The sequence below is a fragment of the Vollenhovia emeryi genome, unplaced genomic scaffold, assembly GCF_000949405.1.
Source record: "Vollenhovia emeryi isolate VEMERY1.0 unplaced genomic scaffold, V.emery_V1.0 DF939120.1, whole genome shotgun sequence".
Taxonomy (NCBI): domain Eukaryota; kingdom Metazoa; phylum Arthropoda; class Insecta; order Hymenoptera; family Formicidae; genus Vollenhovia; species Vollenhovia emeryi.
The window spans coordinates 501,118-512,146 of NW_011967246.1; the positions used below are offsets into that span (position 1 = coordinate 501,118).

The 11,029-nt window shown below is 45.6% G+C and overlaps 1 protein-coding gene across 1 annotated transcript in view; it reads right to left on the minus strand.

Annotated features, from left to right (window-relative positions):
- Positions 1-1,896: 1,896 nt before the first annotated feature.
- The window catches only part of LOC105570707 (protein unc-13 homolog A-like), a 24,051-nt gene continuing 14,918 nt past the window's right edge, over positions 1,897-11,029 (minus strand). The window contains exons 2-4 of the mRNA XM_012028144.1: positions 4,600-4,629; positions 2,918-3,020; positions 1,897-2,155 (exon numbers count right to left, since the gene is read on the minus strand). Of these exons, the coding sequence (XP_011883534.1) occupies positions 1,897-2,155; positions 2,918-3,020; positions 4,600-4,629 (392 nt within the window). The remainder of the gene's footprint in view (positions 2,156-2,917; positions 3,021-4,599; positions 4,630-11,029) is intronic.

Here is an 11,029-nt window from a genome sequence, read left to right on the forward strand (position 1 = left end):
AGTGAATCCTTCGTAACAGTCGCCTATGTTATTAAGAAAACAGGCTAGGTCAGACTTTAGCCGTCTTCTTTTGTCGGTGTTATATAGATATAAAATACATTAGCCGTTTTTTTGACGTATATTCTTTCACAAATTATTTGGCTAATTAAAAATACAATTTCGCTGAAATGCTAATTTTGATGAACCGACTTAGAAAGCCATCGCCCACATCAAAATGGAATACTTTTTCACAGAAAAAAGCTCTAATCCGATTTATGATACTGATGATAATGAGATCGTGCTGCCACAAGGAGAACAACGGGAAATCGACTTTTGAGGCATTCAGGCGGTCCTCTGAGAATTTGAATAACAACGAGAAAGAAGAGCGAAAGAAAAGGGGAATTGCTTCTTCGTTTCCGGGTCGCGCATGAGTGACTCCTGTCTGGTCATTTAAAAGAATGAGCGTTCCAAAGAGTTATTATTCTCGCCAGGGAGAGGGTGATTTTGCCGAATGAATACCTTGCATTTCTTCATCCCTGTAACCTTGAGATGGGGCATCCGGGCAATTTAATTAGCGAGAATTCACTTTTGTCGCCGTGCAGAAGTGCATTCAACCGTGCCTCGCAAATGAAGACAGAAAAATAAAGGGTGGGAAATCGCAAGAGAAGAAATTACGGCAGGGCCGTGAACCTTAAAAGGCATACCGTAGTGGCAAAACGGCGAAAAGAATCCCAGTGCCAATCTCTACTCGCTGCCTCTCGCCACGAAAGACCAGACCGGAGAAAATCTATCGAGTGCATCAATTTATCGTGTGAGTCGCCAAGTGAAATATAATTTGCGTTGCGCGAATCGACATCCCCAAGTTCCGGTAACTTATGTTTCAAGAGCCTGAGAGCATGCCCGATGGAAGCGGCGATAAGAGAAATTGGGTCCCCCGCGGCTGCTATTAATATCTAATTATGCGCGCTAATTATGAACGCAATATGCATCGTAAATGTATCTGAGAGAGAGAGAGAGAGAGAGAGAGAGAGAGAGAGATACGGAGAGACAGGGAGAGACAGGAGGGAGATGGAGAGAAATCACCATTTCTGCTATTACAACTGCTCGCTCGCGTCGGCAACGTAAATTACGCGCTATCGTTAATCACCGTATTCTTCGAGTACGGTGTATATTCTACATTTGCGCGTGATTGCGTTCGCGAAAACAGACGACGAATTAAGCGACGTCGGTACAGGTCACCGTTGCGTCACCTTCGCGAATTCAATTTATGCATCACGCGCGACATAATATATACGTAGTACGTATATATACCGGCCGAATTGACCTCACAATCGGTCACGCAATGGACGTGACGTCGATTGATTGTGTCGCGTTCCCTATGTTTACGGCTCGTGCCTCGTTTCTAAATTTATGGCGTTTTGTAGGGAAGAAAAAGAGACCGCACACAATTTTCACACCGGCGATAATAGAGACCGAGACGAACTCCGAAGAATAATGCGCGCCGCCGGGGATTATCTACTTATTCTGCCAAAAACCGACGGATGACTAAATAGCGTGCCAAATAGCGATTGGTTTTGGTCCCGTTCGACGAGCAGGCGCACGTCGAATTTCATTTCGCGTACAATGCTACGGGAGCGCATCTGGCAGGGAATGAGCGGATTCTGCGGGGGAGACGATTACGTGCAGTGGGTGCTTAAGAATTGCTCGTAAAACGTAATCGGTGTACGGTGGCGTTCCCTTAAAAATAGTCCATTTCTAGGTACCTTCGTGACGAGAAATAAATGTTAGACGAAGCGAAACGGCACTCGTCGGTCGTACCGAATTATAACGACCCGCGAGGAATGTTTCTCGCTGCCATCGCGATATTTTTATTCGCCGCAGAAGTATGCGCCAGTGTGATATCGCAGGTGTATAGCGTTATGTATTGAATTGGTGTACCGTGTCGGTGATGATGTCTGGCTGTGTGTTACTGTTGGTGTCACACATATCGGACGTGTTCTGTTCGGATTGCCGATCCTGTACCTCCGCCGTACTTAAGTTGCACTGATTTCTCGTTACCTCGTTCATGTAGGACACCTCTGACAGTGGGATGTAGTAGTAGCCCAGAAAACGGTCCCACAAGAATCCTTTGCACCACACCTCCACCACGAGCCCGGCGTTCATGTCATTCGTTTCGCTGCGTAACAAACAAGTTCCATTAACCTTATGCGGGAAGGGCCACGAAGAAATATTACATTCTGAAGCAAACAGCTATGCTTTTCGTATAAAGTAGATTAAACGAAATTCAACAGCGAGACTTTAACGGAGAATTCGCCGGCGTTAAACGTTGCATGAGCGAGCCGAGATCGAGAACGATATATCTTCGCGTATAGCAACGGTCGAAATTGCACAACAAGACAATCCTTTTTAACCCGCGAGCCAATTTTACTCGAGCTGTTCTTTATTTTATTCCTTTTCCGGCGAGCCATTTAATAGCCCGTCCAAAAGACAAAGACTATAATAGACCGAGGCTCTCGTCTCAAACAAGAAGGATTTCCTAAGCTAAGGGTTGATAATGCCGAGCCACGAAAAAGAAGCACGTTTCACCCTCGATCATTTTATTGGAAATTTTCGCGATTCTTGGCTTCGCTCGGCGAATTCACGGATTCGCTCGACGGACAGGATTTATTTTGTTTGCGCCAAGATAGAGTCCCGTTAAATGAGAGTACGATTAGTCGCAGATTTCTCTAGATGCGCACAAATTACCGGCTGTCCTAGATACTTTAGTGCCGGTGCGCACGCGATAGTTTGCAACGTTTTCGAAGTGTGTGGCGTCATAGTAACGTAGAATTTCCGAATTGCCGGAAACTCGTTTAACCTAACAGCATTTTTAACGGATTCCTCAAGCTGTAGCGTACCTAACGAACGTCCGGGTAAAATTCAATTATCGATAACTTACAAGAGGAAGTCTTGTTCCCAGCATGGATTGGCCCCTTTCACAGTGACTGTCGTTGACTTAACATTTTGCAGCTTCAACGTTACGTAGGAGTTGAACTGATCCGCTGAAATTCAATCCGATAATCCACCTTTTAATCGGCCAGTCAAAACACGATGTGCGGTAGAGCGCGGACTTTCAGCGTACGAGCGAAATACGTTATTACGTTAAATCGTATCGCGATAAAACATATTGAATGTCTCGATTAAAATACGTATTTATCATTTTTAACGGAATCGCTCGCAACAGATGCGCAACGTTTCGACGAGGAGAAAATATCGTAATTTCAGCTTCCCATAAACGTGTAATATCGGCGAACGAGGCTGTTTTATCCGCACTTTAAGAGCGATCCTGATGACATTCTCGCGTGGTTTTATGTGTTCGAGAATGGGCACATGAAAGCGGGGACGAACTGTTAAATCCCAATAAGTTTCGCCCACACCTTGGACACCCCCTGTACGCTGCCAGCTTGCGCGTCTCCGATAAGTCGCGCAGAAAGCAGAAACGAGATTTTACGATCCGCGACACGATGTTTCGGGCACGGTGGTGCGTCACCCCCGACATTTTACTTTGCACGCCGCGAAAATTGTCTCCGGAGTAACCGGCGAAATACGTTCTTTCGTCCCGCGGTTCACCTCGGCGGCGCTCGACCGTTGAGTTTGGCAGAGCGGGGATTATTAATAAAGAATTAAAAGCGGCATAAATAGATTTTAGCGAAAATAACGTCCGGCTCTCTCTTAACCTGAGAAGCTACCGAATATGGAACAGCGTGCTCGCGTGAGAATAAACCCCGCCAAGTTGTTCCTCTAGATGAGAGATGCCACGTTGAATGGAAAGAAATGTAGCGTCAATTACGACGAGACGAAATTTCTCGATAAAGAGGGAAGTTAAATGAATGTACTCGGGGCATTGAATAAATAAATTCATAAAACTGAACGCGTTTATGCTCGCGAGCGCGGACGTTATCGTTGCGCCTTTCAATTCTTGCGACAATTGCGCGAAATAATGCCCTCCGTAAGTCGATTCTGCACAACGACGTGCACGTGATGCGCGAATGAATATTTAAAAAAGGCATAATATAAATGCACAAGCGGGGGCTGTCAAGATTAAGCTCGTCATCGTAGGAAATATTGAATGATACGACGAATGACATAAATCCACAGTTTTTCCGATATTATTGAAATTATCGATTTAGCTCCCTCCCGCCCCGTTAAAGAAGTTTGGAAAAATTTACGATAAGTCTCCGCGTGTGCAAAGTGCCGTCTTGGATTTATTTTAATTCGATATATTTCGCTCCCAAGAATACGTCGCATCTCCGCGCGGAAAAATTATTTCGGTATAATCGGAACGCCACGATATTCTGCTTGAGCAATCGCATAATCCGAAACCTGGAACCATTCCAATCGCGGAGTGCAATAAATTGTCCGCGGACTTTAGAAGCGAAGCGTGAATAAAGACCCCGGCGTTGTCTCTGCGGCTTGTCTCAGCCCCAATTTTGAACGCTCGGCTCCGCACGTGTCAATATTTCGCTCGTATAAGCTCGGTGATTGGAAAAGAATAATTGGGGAAACACAAGTCGGATGGAGCGGACGAGTGAAACTCTCAGCCTCCATCGTAACCGTTCTCCACTCTTGCCACATACGAACCATCCTCGCAGACGAACCGCGCCTTCTTCACTGCAACAGAAAACACAGAGGGAAACAATTACACGTTGCAAGTCTCTGAAAAAACATGTAAATAACAACATTTGCAGTAAATTAAACTAAACGAGAGCACAATAAACATTTTTTTAAAGTCGACCAGACTGGCAAAAGAAGTTGATCTTTATTTAAGTCACAACGTTTCGACCTCTCTATCGGGTTAATGTTGACTGAACAAATTAATTTATGCCGAAACAGAATAAGCTCGTGAGTACGAGGGCAACTTTAGGTAAGAGCAAGATGTTGGTAGCCCAGTAACTGCAATCTAAAATATGAATTCATACACCGTTTTCCACCTTGTCCCGCGCGCCGGTCTTTTTTTCGGGCGTAACACAGTTTCCGTGTTTTCTTGACCATACCTGGCACTTTTAATAATGCAGAAAATTTATTGCGTAAAATATCACCTCAGCCAGGGTTTGAACCTGGACCTCCCTACACTCTAGACGGGCGTCTCACCAATTCGACCACCGAGGCATATGATATTTGTCGCAATAACAGTATAAAGATGTCTACGCGTCTATTTCGACTGTTTTTTTTATCTGCGCGCCGATAAGGGTTGTCGGCCGTACGCAGAACGGTCGAATACGCGATTTTTAAGTTTTCCCTCCCCCCTTTCCCATTTACGTCGGAAACACCATGTTTTGGGTCAATGATGAATAATCTATAATTAACGTCAGTGTTTTCTCGACCATATCTGGCATTTTTAATAATTACCTCGGCCAGGGTTTGAACCTGGACGTAACACAGTTTCATTTAGATGGAATCATTGTCGTCAGCAAATTCGGCATTTGAAGTATTTACACAACCTAATTCTAAAAAAAATGGCAGAATTCGTAGAACACGAAAGGAAATTGTCACAATCAAAGGTTTCGTCGATTAATCCCGTTGCTCGACTGTCGCGTGCGCGTGTCAAAAGTCATTCGCATCAACATCATACCTACTTACGGGCATTATAGCGCGAATTATCGCAGCACGTAATTACTCCGATCGGTTACACGTAATAAGATTTAAATAGACATATAGGTCATGCGCGATGTAAAATCAACCGCAACCGCGCCCGGTAATTGTCCCGCTGTACACGCCACACGTGTGTAAACTTTCAAATTGGATTTTCACCAAAAGAAAATTTAATCCGCGCTACGCCCTTTCGCTGCGACCCTCGCCTATCGACTTCCCCGTCAATTTTTTACAAAGGTCGCATTCCGCAAAACGCATTACGGATTTAGCTAACGCGGATAAGTAAAACGGATCGAGTATTACAATCCGCCGGGGTTTGACAGTTCCCTTTTTTAATAACCAGTCTAACGGATAGGTCACGGAACGACCTTGTCTATAAGAACTTACGTATATGTGCGCGAGTATGTACGTGCAAGTGGAGCGCAGCTCCGCCGTGCGCCGGGTAGCGATTTGAAGCATTGACCTGTGCTAATAAATGCCAGGCGGTGTCTACACAGGGTGTGCGCCGGGCTCCACGTACGAGTGAGTAACTACCCTTAGAATCTGATCCCCGGTGCCGCGAGGAGAGACGGGCGGCGTCCAACGGCGGATTGGGGAGGTGCACGCGCTTGCGACGATGATGAAAGCCGGGTCAGCCGTGCATCCGCAGGTCACAGTTCATAGAGGACTTGCTTCCTCCCGCTCGACGCAGACGCGCCCTTCTATTTTGCGCGCGCGCTCGCGTCGCGCGCGATTAATTAAGGGAGAGAGCCTGCGGCCGCGCCGGGCATACTCTCGTCACCGTTAGAAAATTGTCGGTCGCAGGAATGAGCTAACGCTGATGTCACGCAAACGGAAGAGTACGCTACGGACGACGCGTAACACCGGGGAAATGGTGAATCGGCCGTTACATCCACTTGCCGTAACCGAGAGGCGAATGTGGTCGCTTGACACATGCACATCTCTTTCCTCCTCCCTCGCTCTCGTCCTCTTCTCCCTTCTTCTATTCAGTCAATTGAATAAACTTCTTAAATTTGCTCTCACTCACTTGAAAATAATTAAACTCACGCAAACGGCGAGCCGTTTGCTCGCGCTTTGGCAGCCGGCCAGTTATTATTGAGATACGATATGCAATGAGAAAACTGCCGATGTTAAAGTGACTTTAAGGATGTTTCGGTGAAACGCGAGTGCCGTTTATGTACAGGGTGGGGCAGAAACACCTGACGGTTTAGGGAATAATCTGAACACTGTGTGCTTGGTCAAAGATATGTTTTGGTCATGCGCTCACGCAGCCCACAGACACTCACAATCAGAAGGATGTTTCCCAGACGTCTTATCTCACGGTATGGTGACGTGCAGTGACCCGCTCGTTCACCAGACCTAACAGCGCCAGACTTTTTCTTGCGGGGATTTGTGAAAAGCAAGGTGTACGAAACACGTCCAGCAACCATCTTGGAGCTGAAGCAGCGCACTCGCGTGGGCATAGAAAAGATCCCACAGAACATTCTACGGCGAGTAATGCATTCTCTTCCTACCAGGATGGAACAGTGTGTGGGAAATCGTCTCACGGACATTATTTTTCAAAAGTGAACCATGTCATCTGAAACCCCATACAATTGTGTATCTTTCAACATGACTAGAGCGTATCTTTGACCAAGCACACAGTGTTCAGATTATTCCAAGAACCGTCAGATGTTTATACCCCACCTTGTAGTATCGATGTACTAGGAATAATTGCGTTAATCCAGACGAGGCGCGAGCGTGCTCGCAACAGCTGACCACGTCTGGGTCCATCGGCGTCGCCACTGACGACTCGAGGGCGTGTGGAAAAGCGCGCAACGACGGCGCAAAGTATTGTAAAACGAAGCGGCGTTGTATCGGAATTATATCGCGCGGAATTGATAGCTCGGGGCGCCGACGATGGTACACAACGGTTACACAAGGAGGATGCCGCGCGCGCCTCACGTGCGCTATATGCACGCGCGCGTAGGCAGATGCATGCACGACGAAAGAAAAGTGAAACAATGACGTCAGCTTTAACGCTTCAGTTGCGATCTTTTACCTTCGAATAACTCGAGACAATGGACGCCCGGTGTATGAATACGTGCCAAGACCGTGGTATCGTGTCACACACGCGTGCGCACGTGCACACGTATGTACACACATGCGCGTTCGCACACACTCGCCAAACTCATCCTCCACTATATTCCCCGTACAAACGCGCCTTTGTGTAGCACGTACACGTGCGGAGAACACGCGTATATACGTGACACACCGCTTACTTTTCATCCTGCGGCAGTTTCCTTCGACGACGATGCCGCCATGCCGTGCAAGTGGATGCAGAACGATAGCAACCGGCGCGGCGCGGCGCGGAGCGACGACGGGCAGGAGGGAGGGTATAAACGGGGTGGAAAAACCGGGTGCGCGCATCATACCTACGTTATTTATAGGCCAGGCCAGGTATTAGAGGGGCAATATTTACGCGGCACGCGTGAACACGATATCTTATCGCGCCCTTATCAAGGCGTCGCTCGCAGCCTCTACTAGATGACGGTCAACGTATATTTCTCTCTTAAAGCGCCGAATCCCTTCCTCCGGATGACGCGATACCCCCTGTACGAGCTAGAGACCCTATAATCAGACCCTATAATCACTGGTCATAAGAGTTCATCAAATTCCTGCGAGTAAGAGAGAAACTTAGGCTCTCTCTTCTACGATCGTTAAGTAGAAGAGTGAGATAGTCTATGTTTCTCTCTTACTCGCAGGAATTTGACGAACTCTTATGGCCAGTCTCCGATTACAGGGTCTCTAGTACGAGCGAGTCGGCCGGCCTTCGATTGACCTCTATCCCGTGTACTCTGCCTTCTGTTCTGTGATACGTTTATAGCCGTACGCACGGCAACATTCGTAGAATATCCTCGAGACGAAATCATTCTCCTTTTCTCGAAAAATATTTTCAGGCTGTTTCCAAGGTATCGGAAAATATTCGCCCGAGACGCTCTCGAAGGAATATTCTCACCTCGTATCGCGCGCGCTCCTTCAAAGAAGGTTGGTTTTACGTTATCGATCACCCATTATTATTTCGTTATGAAATATTAGGTCAATTTAAATGGATAGAGCGTACGCCACCACCGTTCATAGTTATTCGAACGACTTGAATAATTATAGGCCTCTTGTAATTTCTTCCAAGTCTTCTTTTGTTTGCAGGAAACTTTGCTAACATAATAATACAATATTGACTTATTGAAGATGAACGTTATCTCGATAATTTGCATTTAGTATACGTACAATTACAACTAATGTACTATAGAAACAATAAAATATCTGTCGTTCAAATAATTACGAGCAATATAAATGTGTGTACATACACATATTTATATTAACAATACACATATTGTGGGTATACACTTATATATCGGAGTCTAATAGGTTTCACGATGTCTGCTCACGTTAACGCTCGTATTTATCTAGCTACTTGCATCCTTCGTGTGCGTTTGCGCGAGGTGCAATCGATGTAACGAGTATAATAGGTCGCGAGTGGTACCTCGTAATGTATGCACCTACGCCAGTTGTGTCCAATTAATCATTTTCTTTCGCGGCGTGTCGTAATGAGATCTCTTCTGAATGTATAATTAAAGATTGCAGGAGACGGGAGGGTGGGCACAAGGAGAAAAACTTTGAGAAAAGAAGTGGAACGGTGTAGTGCAAAGTCGATTAACCCTCGACAGTCCCTACCCGAGTCGAGGGTACATGCGCAGCTGGCGCGAATGCGAGGTGTTTAATGAAGCAAATCGGAGAGCGTTTTGAGTTATACGAAATCAATTAGTGTAAGCAAAGAGAAAAGGTGGGAGAAAGAGAGCAAGTTTAATAAATTGTCAGAGCGCTTTTGATATGCGCTCGAAAAGAATATTTTCGCGGTATTTCACCGTGCAGCGAGTCGAAAGGTCCGCGTTATGCATGAAATATCGTATGCATCATCGTCAATATATGAATCACAGCGCCAATTCCGGTCCACGAATTATCGATTATACGTTTTCGATAAAATTCAGAGGCACGGCCTACGCGAAGTGGGGACTTTATCGAGCATTTTAAGAGAGGGAGAAAGAATGATCATCACCATAAATCAGATTCGAAAGCGCTCGCGATGTTCCGGATACGCCGGGTACGCGAGGGTGATAAGATAAACCACGCGCGTGATTATCATGCAACACGGATTTTCCAGAATCCCACTGTCGCGAACATATGGCCATTAATAATACGGTGAATTTAAGAGAATTTAATCGTCGCCCGGCATTATTAACTCTGCGAAGTCATTTGGCCTTTAGTTCCGCAAACACATAAAACTAAAAGCCAGAATAAAATACTCCCCTCCCTCCCCCCCCCTCCCTCTCTCTCTCCCCTCTCTTTGGGAGATAGAAGTTTTAAATTAACTCGTACGGCTTGATATCGGACATATCAGCACTTTAGGAACGAAAATAACGAGTAAAGATAGCTTCGAGATAAAAGATCGTTTTTCTCAGGAGCTATAATGCAAGTTTAACAATCGACTTTCGTTTCCAAAATTACTCCGACGCTGACTGACGATTGTTGTTTAAATTTAATCGAATTCAAGAACGCAAGATGCTCCTTCATTTCACGAACGGTCTAGTATTCTACGAAAGACAATAAGAACTGTTAATTTACACCCTCGACAAAATCTACAAGTGAGACACACGAATAAAGTGCTAATGCAACAATGGGAGAAGATCTTTAATTAAAACATTAATCGATCTCTCTCTTCCTTATATAAGCATTTCATTTTGTCTTCAATGAACGAGCTGTCTAGATCCCAGTAATGAACAAATTCAAACTCGCCCAAGCGTAAGTATTGCATCCCTAGGAGCTTGCTGTCCACCTTGGATTAATGTAAATTTGTTGTAATTACTGATGCAGCTGTAGGATAATAACGTCACTGATACCGCAATATTTATGCTGAAGGCAGCTTACTTATCGCGATGTAACATTTTTTCTCCTGTGCAGAAAGTCTCGAGAATTATTAGCTGCGGAATCGCGAGTCGTAATTAGCAGATTGCGCGTTAATGAACTTCAAACTAATGTGCACTTTCTACCGATAAAAATTCTGCAGTATTGTTATATCATTATAAGCTGGCGCGTACGTAACTCACTACATTTCATTTACCGCGAGAGACGTCGCGTATCAGGCCCATAGCTTTGTCGGTTTGCACATTCGAGGGAACTTTTTGTCGTGTCACAACAATAACCGCGTGCACATCTTTGCCTGTTACGTACGCTATTTCCAATAAGAGATACATTTATATCCGATAATTAGCGACTGCTAATCCTAGCCACGGGTAAGAGTTGAATAATCCGTTCGGGCAACCTCTCCCTACTATCCCCGCTGGCTACGAAACCCCTGTGAAGTTAACCCCCAGACCCGAAA